The 12,384-nt window shown below is 36.9% G+C and overlaps 1 protein-coding gene across 2 annotated transcripts; it reads left to right on the top strand.

Moving 5' to 3' along the window:
- Positions 1-11,122: 11,122 nt before the first annotated feature.
- On the top strand, positions 11,123-12,384 carry LOC139877499 (cyclin-C1-1-like). Of its 2 annotated transcripts, XM_071864931.1 has the most exons (4): positions 11,123-11,172; positions 11,225-11,360; positions 11,793-11,940; positions 12,079-12,384. In XM_071864931.1, the coding sequence occupies exons 2-4, from the start codon at positions 11,245-11,247 to the stop codon at positions 12,181-12,183; spliced, it is 369 nt and encodes a 122-aa protein (XP_071721032.1). In that variant the 5' UTR covers positions 11,123-11,172; positions 11,225-11,244; the 3' UTR covers positions 12,184-12,384. The 2 variants fall into 2 exon arrangements, with proteins under 2 accessions (XP_071721032.1, XP_071721031.1); XM_071864930.1 differs by having other exon boundaries at positions 11,129-11,360; positions 12,079-12,383.

The following is a 12,384-nucleotide window of genomic DNA, read 5'->3' as shown; positions in this document are numbered from 1 at the left end:
CCATACGAGGTTATTGGCATAAGCGATACAGGGGTGTATCGACTGGCAAGTTTAGAAGAAAAAGCAATAAAACGCACCTGGCATGCACAAACACTGAAACGGTGCTACATATGAAAAAAAAAACTATAGAGGGATTGATCACCCAGACAACTGTTTAAAGTTTTTATAATGTAAACTTTTATTTTCCATTGTAAACATGACAACTAAGTGTTGGTCAAGTGATATGTTTGAAATAAATTGAATCATGCAATTTAAGCCAATAACTTGTGCATTATTCCATTTGTTGATTGCATGCCCCTTAAGCTGCACAGGGACACACTCCAAGTCTCAAGTGGCATAGTTTAGTTTGGTTACTAATACTATTTTTAATGGTGACAGTAGTAAAACATTGGTTTGTTTCAAACGCTCGTACACCGCGCAAGACGGAGACTTGCACAGTCTAGACTATAAAATACAAGTTTGGTTTACTTGTTTAAATAACCCGGACATTGGCGTGGCCGGAAGACTCTTGAGTATAGAAATTGGTTTGTCTATAGTACGGGTAACTTACAATGGATTGTATATGCGTACACACTTATAAATTTTTTATAAAAGTCTTGAGTATAAACTTATAATCATTGGTTTGCTTACTTTTGCGTATAACATTGACTTGTTAGCGCAAGAATAAAAAGATCATGAAACGATTGAAGGGTCAATCCCGTCATGAAGTCGTGCCATTTATTCTAAATAAGAGTTATTGAATGCATAAAATTGTAATGAATCATTATAACCGCCATAGTGACTTCATAAAAACGCAATAATTGCACTTTAACCAAAAGAGATATCCAATTATATTCAATCGAACCTAACAAATTACGGTTAGATATAAGATATAAAGTCAACCGCTTAGCATAAAAGCGGGACATGTACCAAAATTTGACCTAATATACGCTAATATAAAAAATTAAAAAAGGGGTGGCATTGGCTGGAACGATTGCCCTACACTAAGGAGAATATGCCATCCTTGCACGCAGCGATCAGACGCATACCCTGCTTTAAACATAAAAGAAAAATATAATATAGGGATGCGAAACCTCCAAGGTTGCAAGGCCCATCCCTCACTAGCAAAAAACGCTACCCAAGCATGGATAAATAATATCCATCCTGGGTAGCTTAACAAACTCAGTCGAGTTTATCATTGATTATCTCTTACGCGGAGATGGTAGGATCATTGATGAGAAATTGTAGACCGGGGATCGAGATTTGTTCAAGTCGGGCACAAGCTTCTTCACATCTTTCCATGGCTACATCAGTGAGCAGATCAGCAACGTTCGGGGGAATCACGGGGGGTACGAACATTTCCCGGCAGATGACATTCCAAAAAAGGGTACGCTCATAAGCACGAGCAGTAACCATAGCTGCGCCAAAACGCTGCTCGACGACTTTGCAGTTAAGCGCATGTTGGATTATAGTTGGAAGACCCTTTCGTAGAATGTCGTACTCCGCCTTTATAGCATCATGCTTCGCACCCCATGATTCTTGGGCTGAAATCCTGTCGCTGAAGCTTTCATTCAAAAACACGACATCACCCACTGCTTCTTTTAGTTTCGCAGACAATGACGCAATCTCAGACTCCTTAAACCTTTTTTCAGCAACATGCTAGTCCTCCTCTTGCTGCCTTTTAAACATCAGGACATTTATCCGCTCTTCTGTCTGCACATGCGCGGTCACAGTGACCGCAAGTTGGGCAGTTAACTTTGCATTGTCCTCTTGCAACGCATTTAGTTTCGATGTTTCTGATGTTGAGGGCGGTGGTAGATGAGCAAGCGCAGCAGATTTCTGTTGCAAACGATTCAGATCCTTGGCGAAGTTGAAAAAGTGTCGATTGTGCGTCTATATAAAGTTCTTCGGAAGGAGAAAGTGAGGAGAATTTCTGCACTAACCTCTGAGGGGCACAAGATTGTAAAAAAGAGAACTGTTCTGCAATTACCGGAAGGGGAACCTTCATGAACTCATTCACATTCGGAATCAGTAAAGATGAATCATCAGGATTCGGGCATACGTGCTTAGAATGATGGGATACACCACTTGGACCTGCAAAATACGACAAAAATGGTGTATAAAAACTTAAAGTCGAGTTACAATAAAAAGTCAGACGGTCAAAATTAAAATACCTTCATCATGTAACCTTTTGTGGCTACCCAAGATTCTGGCATCAGGAGTTTGGTATAATGAAGGTATTGTGTCCGAATAACTGACCGGCGAACTGGAATGGTTACCGGAGAAGGTGGTAGAAATGGGTGCATAAGATTCCATCTTCATCTACAAATATCAAAATCAGAACAACATATGAGTGATACTTAAAATACGTAACTAGGATTACATAGTGTAATGCAAAATATAAGAGTATGAAATATACATTTTTGTACAATCAGAAACAGGTTTTAGCAGAGAAGATGAAAAGGGTTGAATGACTAAAAAGGGAAAAGATTGTGAGATACCAAAAATCCAAAATCCTATTTATAGAGAAAATACGGGAGTCAAAAGGTAACAAGAGTGTAATGGTAGCCGTACACGTGTATGAATCTTAGGCTAAGCACTTTGTTAAGATGTCCGGTGCACGTTAGCATGAACAGGCGGTTGCATAATTACAATCATTATCTTTTCGGTAAACAGTGACAGTTGTCACCTCGGGTGCAGGAAATGCAGCCGAAAAGACAGTTTGGTGACTGCACGCATACATTGCATTTAATGCTAATACAGTATCCGGTTACGCATATATATTTAAATAATCTTATGCACTGTCCGGTTACATTTGGAATCCAACTAGGATTTTTAGCGGAATTATTAAGCATGCTAATTTGGTTCAAGGGTGTTGTTGTGGTTCATTATGTGTACATTTTCTTACTATTTCGACATCATTCACTAATTTTCATTGTATATAACATCGAACTGGGGGGACTTAATGATACGCATATCTGCAAGACTATGCGGACTACGCATCCAAAGCCCTGAACCACACACAAATTGCCATGTAAGATATATGGTACGGGTATAGTCGCACTCTATGCGCCTATACCATCTGATGCGAGTTTCGTATACTTGCATAGGGGTCCAGTATATTCTAGAAGAATGTACGGTATAATCAATTCGGATTCTTTTCCTTAAATAACGAAAGTTAGTTGGGATAAGATTGCATTTAATTAGGGAAGAGATTCTATGGAAACCCTAAATTGTGAGTCTATAAATACATAGCTCATAAACCCTAAAAACATATTCGTTTACTTATACGTAACAACAGCATACATATCTTCATCGTACGAACAAAGCTTCATACGATCTTAAAGACTTTCAGGTATGTCTCGAACTATAAAACCTTCATGTCTTTGGGCCACTCAACCCCGTATGCTGGGTTGTTGGTGGACTCTCAAATCGGCCACCTTATCGGAATCGAAACGATACCGATGTGGGTTATCCACGACTAAGTGTCGGAGGTCCGAATGTTGTTAGTCCTTAAACCCTATTATGCACTCAAGTGTAGGTTCATCTTGACTTCGTGAAAATATGCTTGATCAATAACGAACTTGAAGATTACTTCTTGCCTACCGCTTACAACTTCTTTCGCCAAATATACCCTATTTTTGCTCCGATGTCACTCCGTAGATGTATGGACCCATATTTGTCTTAATTCATGAAGTGTTAATTATTTAATTGACAGGTGAAAAACATAGCAATGGAAATACTGAATTTTTGACGAGAGAGTGAATGTTGCCATGCAAAAGCTCTCGATAAGAATACAGGGATAGTGGATAACCACACAAATTTATTGGTAACATACATTAAAGTAGTTACAATGCCTACCTTTTTTTTGTTATGGTTGAGTACTTGAAGTAGTGTAGATTCAATTCTAAAAAAAATTGTTGTCAAAGTACCTTTAAATTAAAAGCAAATATACACCATTTCATCCAATGGATTAAAGGAGTGTGATCAATTTGGGATAAGAACACAAGAACGTCCTGGTAAGATAGAGAGGGATAAGATCTCTAGTCTGGTAAACTTGTAGTGGATGAACTCAAGGTTGCAGAACTCAGAATTACTCCAGAGGACTCGTTTTTGGAGAGCTCCGAGCCGAGTATTCAAACTAGGTCATAACTCGGTCCAAACTCGGGATTACTCGGAAAATTTTGCTGAAACCTCGAGATTACTCGAAAAATCAGTTAAAATCGGTCAAAGTTAAACTTGATCAACACTCGATATTACCCGAGTTTCCGAGTACTCTCCGAGTAGCGAGATTTGTAACCTCATATATACTTGCAACGACTTTAGCTGATTGAGATAGCTTGCCTTATTTTATATGTAGAGTCATGGTTGAAAGCTCGAGCACTATGCACTTTAGTATGGAAGTTCTTGAATGATATTAAAAGTTTTTCGGATTCTAAAGGTTATTATCTGAATTTTGTGTCATCATGTCGATCACTTTCAGTACTGATAAAGTATGGCTACGTTCAGGGCATTCTAAATTACTAATTATGCCAATGGGGTTTGTTTAATCTACTTCAATGTTTTCAATATTTTTACCATAGTTTTGGCTTAATAAGCTCACTTGGAAAACTATTGCGGATGTCCTAATAAATCCGATTTTAGAAAACCTGGTGTGAACCTATTGTACTCAACCAGACATGGGTGAATGGGTGGATGATAATGTATGAGGAATAAAAATTGACTCAGCCTGAGTCGTAAATAAAGTATTGTCAGGTCGGTTTCAATGTTACACATTCTTTGCGACCTGCAAGAAGCTAATACCATCCAAATTGGATTTATGTTTCCTCAAACTTGTTAAAGTTATGTGATCCGGACATAAATGATTTACTAGTTACCCAAGTCCAAAAAATATACAAATTCAAATAAGTAAACATACGAAAAGCTGTTGGTGTGTATGGGTGTTCAACATTAGGTTCAAAGCGTTAAATCCGAAAATCAAATCGAACAAAAACTGAAAAAATCATATATAATTTGAATTCTTTTTCGGTTCAATTAATGTTCGGCTCAGAAATTTAAATTTGATTTTAACGAAACGTAACTCAACTAATAATATATTAAATCGCTAATATATACCATAACAAAAACCGATTTTAAAGCTAAAATAAGAATTCACTATCAATTTCTATTGTTATATTGTATATATTTTTTGTTTTTCGGTTTGAACCACAAACCGAACCGAATTCAAATTTAATTTTTATTTTCGAGTATGAATTCAGTTTGATTTCAAATATTAATTTAATTTCGGTTTCACTTTTTGTTTTAAAATTTTAGGATTAACAAATCGAATCAAATAAATTGAAAATGGAAACGATTAACAAACATCTTGTTGTGAGATCCAAATCGTATATTGTATATGAAATATGAAATAAAATAATATTCGAAAAAATCTATTTTCATTTCCGTTGTGGGTTGGTGCAATCTGTCAAATTAATAAGAAAATGATCGTTTGTATTGATAACTTTTAAGTATTTGATACAAGCTTAATTGTTTTTAATCTGTTACAAAGCTAAGTGTTTTTATACACAAAAATCTCTAACGGCTATTTCCTAATGAAGTTAGGCTCCATTGTAACTTTTGGAACCACTTTACTCTAAAGGGAAAGATGCTGTGGGGGTTGACTGTTGTGGTTGACTTATATCCGTTGAAACTTGGAACCATATGCTGTCTTGTGGTCTTCTAAATATGGAAATGATGAAGATAACATCTTCTGATCCTAAAGTCAAATTACCTAAAATGGTAATTTGACTTTTATTGACTTTGTAGTTGTATTCTAACACTCCCCCTCAAGTTGAATAGTGGGGTTTCCAATGTTCAACTTACCGAGAACTTCGCTGAAGAGTCTTCCGTTGACTGATTTGGTGAGGATGTCGGCTAGCTGGTCTTCTGATCTGATTGATGGTAAAGAAATGATTTCACCATCTAATTTTTCTCTAATAAAATGTCGATCGATTTCAATATGTTTAGTTCGATCATGTTGAACGGGGTTTTCTGAAATAGCGATTGCTGCTTCATTGTCGCACAAGATTTGGATAGCTTCTTTTGGGGGGAATCCTATTTCTGTCAAGAGCTTTCGAATCCATAAAGCTTCCACCACTCCCTTTGCGATTCCTCTAAATTCTGATTCGGCACTTGATAAGGAAACGACCTTTTGTTTCTTACTCTTCCACGCAACTAAGTTTCCTCCAACTATTGTGAAGAAACCTGAAGTTGATCGTCTATCTCCTTTTTCTCCAGCCCAACTTGCATCCGTATAAACTTGTGCTTCAAGGTGCCCATTCTTTTTGAATACAACTCCATTGCCTGCTGTTTTCTTTAAGTATCTGATGATCCTCATTACAGCTTCAATATGGTGAACCTGTGGTTGATGCATAAACTGGCTCACAACTCCAACTGCATGTGCTATATCTGGTCGAGTGTGAGCAAGATAGATGAGTTTTCCCACCATCCTTTGGTATTGCCCTTTATCAGCAAGATCAGCTTCATCTTCCATATATAGCTTTTGGTTTGGAATCATTGGAGTGTCAGCTGGTTTGCAATCAATCATACCTGTTTCTGCAAGAAAATCAAGAATATACTTCCTTTGACAGATAAATATTCCCTGTTGGGACCGTAATACCTCAATCCCCAAAAAATATTTAAGTCTGCCCAAGTCTTTCATTTCAAATTCTTTAAATAAGTTCATTTTTAAGTTAGAAATTTCATCTTTATCATTTCCTGTTATTATCATATCATCAACATAAATGATTAAGCATGTAATTAAATTTCCTTTTCGTTTAAAAAAGAGAGTATGATCCGAGTTACTTTGTTTGAAATCATATTTTCTCATAAATAAAGTAAATCTCCCAAACCAAGCCCTTGGAGATTGTTTTAACCCATATAAAGATTTTTTAAGTCGACAAGCTTCCCCATTTTTGAAGTTTTTGGAGAATCCTGGAGGAGCTTCCATATAGACTTCTTCTTTTAGTTCACCATGTAGGAAGGCATTCTTCACATCAAATTGGTGAAGTGGCCATTCTTCATTTGCAGCAACTGAGAAAAGAACCCTGATAGTATCAATCTTCGCAACTGGTGAGAAAGTTTCGGAATAATTTATTCCATATGTTTGAGTATATCCCTTGGCAACTAGCCGGGCTTTGTATCTTTCAATGGTACCATCTGGTTTGTATTTTATTGTAAACACCCATCGATTCCCTACTGGTTTTTTCCCTGGAGGAATGACACATTTCTCCCATGTGTCACTTTTCATGAGTGCTTCCATTTCTTCCTCCATGGCCTTCTTCCATTTTTCAGATTTCATGGCTTGATCAACACTTGATGGGATTTCTTCAGAATATAGAGCCGAATTGAACTTTTTCGCTTCACTTGATAGGTTTCCCTGTGCAATATTAGCCATAGGATACCTTGACCTTTTAGCTTCTTGTTCCGGAGAATATCTTTTTGGCGGTATACCTCTGTTGACTCTCTGAGGTAAGACATATCTTTCTGTGGTTTCATTTTCATTTCTGTTATCGGAAGTTGTGTTGTTTTGTTCCTCTTGAACTGGATGTTCATTGTTTGAGGAGATTTCGGTGGGATCAGAATCTTGTGGCACAGTATTTGGTGAATCGGGATTTGGGTTTGGTGACTCGGGACTTGAGTTTAGTGACTCGGGACTTAGGTTTGGTGACTCGGGACTTAGGTTTGGTGACTCAGGACTCGAGTTTGGTGAATTGGGACTTGGGTTTGGTGTTGATGTTTGGATATTGTCGGATCTAGGTATCCATTGTATCCAACTTAGAGTGTCGTTATCCTCTTTCTCCCCCTCACTCGTGAGTTGGGTATGATAAAAATATTCAGTTTCGAGAAAGTCACAATTCATAGTAGTGTAGACATGATGTTTCTTTGGACTATAGCACCGATACCCTTTTTGGTTGATCCCATAACCAACCATCACACACTTTTCTGCACATGGATCTAGTTTGGTGCGCTCACTTTTTGGGATGTGAACAAAGACGGAACACCCAAATATGCGAGGTTCAATGCTAATTGAGGTCGGAAGGGTATGAAATTGGGAAAGAGTATCTTTAGGAGTTTTTGTGCCCAAAATTTTAGTAGGTAATCGGTTGATAAGATAGGTAGCGGAAGCAAGAGCTTCGGGCCAAAAACTTTTCGGAGCCTTGGATTCAATTAATAATGCTCTTGTCATTTCTAAAAGTAGTCGATTTTTTCGTTCGGCAACACCATTTTGCTCAGGAGTATGAGCACACGAGGTTTGATGAATAATCCCATTATTTTCGCAAAAAAGTTTCATTGATGAGTTTACAAACTCACCCCCATTATCGGATCTTAACATTTGTATGTTTTTATTAAATTGGGTTTGTACCATTTTATAAAAGTGAGAAAATTTCTCAAAAACTTCTGATTTGTGAGTTAGAAAATAAATCCAAGTCATTCGGGTATGATCGTCAATAAATAAGACAAAATATCGAAAAGTTTTTCCTCCAATAACTGGTGCAGGACCCCATACATCCGAATGAATTAAAGTAAAAGGTACATCTTTCCTTGTATTACTAGGTTTAAAAGTGCTTCGGTGGCTTTTAGCCAAAATACACGTTTCACAATTTAAAGTAACATTGGACGGAAAAAGACTTGGAAATAAAGCATGTAAGTAGCCTGCAGACGGATGACCCAACCTTCTATGCCATAACCAAGCTTCCCTCGTAGGTGTTCCGTGAGCAAGCATCACGGTACCTTGTTGGGTTACTTCGTTCACATAGTACAACCCACCCCGTTCGGTACCACGCCCAATAATCACTCCAGTCCTGATATCTTGTAGGATACAGAAAGTGGGGTGTAGTAAAACGGAACAATTTAATTCTTTTGTAACGTGACTAATAGACAACAGTTTATGAGACAGGGTTGGAATATATAAACAGTTGGACAATTTCATAGTCGGAGTAATGTCAATTCTCCCACCCCCTTCAACTTGAACAATGTCCCCATTGGCCGTTTGAATTTTATTGACCCGAGGTTTTGATTCGGAACAAAAATCGGATTTTTCAAAAGTCATGGTGTGGGTAGCACCGCAGTCAAAAATCCATTCATTATTATTTTTTATTTTGTTTGTAACAATATTAATTTCCCCATAAGAATGCTTATTTTTTAAATTTGAAGACTTTTTATCATTAAAGGATGTACAGCAAGTAGACTTGATTATATTTGGGCCATTGCTATTTTTACTACCTTTAAAATGGGTAATCTTAGTTGGGTTAATTTTTGGCTCATCATGACATATATTAGAGGACATTTTAAAAGGGCTAGTAATAATTGATGGTCCATTAGACTTAAAATTAAAATTCGAGAATGTTCCTTTATTTTCAAACATTTCTTTTGACTCTTTATTTGTAAAATAACTGTGTGATTCATTCATTGAAAAGTCATTTGACCCTTTATTTGCCTCCTTGTTACTTGAAGGGTTTCTAACTTGGGAAGAGAGCTTCACTTTACAGCTCATCCCACCCATTTCCATCTCATCGTTAATTTGTGAAGTTTTTAATTTAGGGTTTAACCCTACTTCTTCATGTTGAAGACACCAGAAGCGATTTATTTCAACAATTGATTGTTCTCGCAATTGTATAGGGTTTTCCCTTTTCAATTTGATCGGTTGTTGCAACAGAGGGTTAGAGGTCTTTTTCCTCACCATTTTGGTCGAATTATTAAGTTTAATACCAGGGTTAAAATTCGGGCTTGAGGGTTTTTTTCTCACCCTTTTGCCTGATTTATGCAAATTAAAATAGGAGTTTTTATTAGGGTTTGAGATTTTTAATCTCAACCCTGTACCTCGATTGATTGCTGAAGTGTTGTTTGTTGTTACCTCACTGTTGTTTCTGACCGATGCTCCAGTCGCCACTGTCGCTGCCGTCTTTGCCATCTTCAGCCTTTTTCCTTTTTGGTAGGCTATGAAGTTTTCGGTTCTGGTGGTGACCAGTGGTGGTTTACAGAGAACATTAAGGTAACTATTTTTAATCAGCCTCAGTTGTTCAGGTTTCATACTACTGCTGGTTCGATGAATTAAGCTACCGTCAATTTTTGACATGGAAGCTTTTTTTTGTTTTTTTTTTTTTTTTTTTTTTTTTTTGGGAAAATGATTGAAGCTAAAAAAAACGTTTGTCTTGATCCAAGATCGACACCGTTAGCTCTGATACCATGTCAAATTAATAAGAAAATGATCGTTTGTATTGATAACTTTTAAGTATTTGATACAAGCTTAATTGTTTTTAATCTGTTACAAAGCTAAGTGTTTTTATACACAAAAATCTCTAACGGCTATTTCCTAATGAAGTTAGGCTCCATTGTTACTTTTGGAACCACTTTACTCTAAAGGGAAAGATGCTGTGGGGGTTGACTGTTGTGGTTGACTTATATCCGTTGAAACTTGGAACCATATGCTGTCTTGTGGTCTTCTAAATATGGAAATGATGAAGATAACATCTTCTGATCCTAAAGTCAAATTACCTAAAATGGTAATTTGACTTTTATTGACTTTGTAGTTGTATTCTAACACAATCATCATCAACATCATGGTAAACATATCATCATTTTACCCGACCCGGATTCCATCAGGCGGTGGGTGAGTCATCTAAATCCAAGACACAACATTCACCATCTAGAACAACGTTTGATTTCGAAGATGTGGATTTTGAATCATTTGAAACAACGTTTGATTTCGAAAAACCATCATTACCTTGTATTCTATCTAGAACGGAAAAAGTATTTTGACACGAAATTTTTGACACGGGTTTTAAAAAATTTGACTTTGTTTTAGTTCCATTACAAGTCCAAACTGATTTCTGGAGCCCAACAGGTTTCTTGGGCCCAATAGACCCATCATCCTTTTTTACCAGCCCAAGTCCATATCTAAAAAGGTTATTACCCATGAGCTGTGAGTCACTAGGCATGTTAACCTTACTTTTATTCTTGGTTTTCCCCATTTTTGGCCCAATACTTATATCATGTCGAGACCATGTAATATTTTCCCCTTTCAAGAGGTCAGCCCATGTGTGGGAAGTGTTTAACCCTAATACGTCACTTTGACTGCCTATTTTAATCGTATACTGAGAAGGGTTATCTGTACCGTCTAAATTGGTGGTGGTTGTGGGTTCCCTTCCATCCCTCTTTGTCGGCCTGTTTGATTTGTGATAAAAGTAAGAGGGAGAAGGAATACCTTTTTGTTGGTTTGTGACGATGCCACCAAAGCAGATATCAGAATTGCTGGTGGTAGTGGTTGCTCCGGCCGCCTCAGTGGTTGCTCCGGCTGCCTCTACCGCTGCTGCTTTTCCTGGCTTTGTCCACCAATCAGGGTATCCTTTGATTTCGAAGTATTGTTCCCTTGTATGTCTTGATTTACCACATTTGGTACACGTTAGCTTTAATTTATCCACTTTTGGTGGATATTTGCTTCGATTTGTTTGAGCTAGATGAACAGAATGCCTCTTGCCATTACTTGCAGCCAACCCGGTTGCAATGTCTTGATTGGTTGAGGGGTCATTCGGTGATAGCCCTAGTATTTGTCGATGAGCAGCTATGCTAAAAAGGGATACAGATTGAATGAATACAGATTGAATTGAGTTTTGTTTACAAATTGAGTGTATGTATACACTGATTCTGGCAGTATGCATAAGTTGGAACCATATTTCTTAACCAAATATGGTTATTTGACCTAATTAGTTGCAGCTTTCATTCTTGTTGTTTTATTGTTTTATGTATTCTAATACTTTTGAATTGTTTATTAGGGGACTTGCAAATGACACATATAAGATGGATCTAATTCTCATACACCCACTACATCTGATTGGATTAACCTGCATTTATGTAGCTAGTGTGCTTAAAGAGAAAGATAATACGGCTTGGTTTAAAGATCTACGAGTTGACATGAACGTGGTACGGTTTTCGCTAATATATATCTCCAATGCTCCAACAACGTCACTCCGTAGATAAACGGACATGTATTTGTCTTATTTTGTGCCGTGACCTGTATTTGTCTTATTTTGTGACGTGTTTGTTACATTTATTTGACAGGTGAAAAACATAGCAATGGAAATATTGGATTTCTATGATACACACAAAATGATAACTGATGAAAAAGTGAATGATGCAATGCACAAGCTCTCCATAAGAATATAAAGATAGTGGTTACAATGCCTTGTTTTTATTTTTTTTATTTTTATTTTTTTGTTATGACTGAGTACTTGAATTAGTGTAGATTCAATTCAATACTAAAAGATGTTGTTGTCATGATGAACCTTTAAATTAAAAGAAAATATACACCATTGAAACCAAAATTTAAAAGCTATTGGCATATTGAATTTTGTGTCATTGTGTTGA

This window comes from Rutidosis leptorrhynchoides, chromosome 11 (assembly GCF_046630445.1).
Source record: "Rutidosis leptorrhynchoides isolate AG116_Rl617_1_P2 chromosome 11, CSIRO_AGI_Rlap_v1, whole genome shotgun sequence".
In the NCBI taxonomy this organism is placed as follows: domain Eukaryota; kingdom Viridiplantae; phylum Streptophyta; class Magnoliopsida; order Asterales; family Asteraceae; genus Rutidosis; species Rutidosis leptorrhynchoides.
Note: the sequence above shows the minus strand (reverse complement) of the source record. Positions and strands in the feature narration are given on the sequence as shown.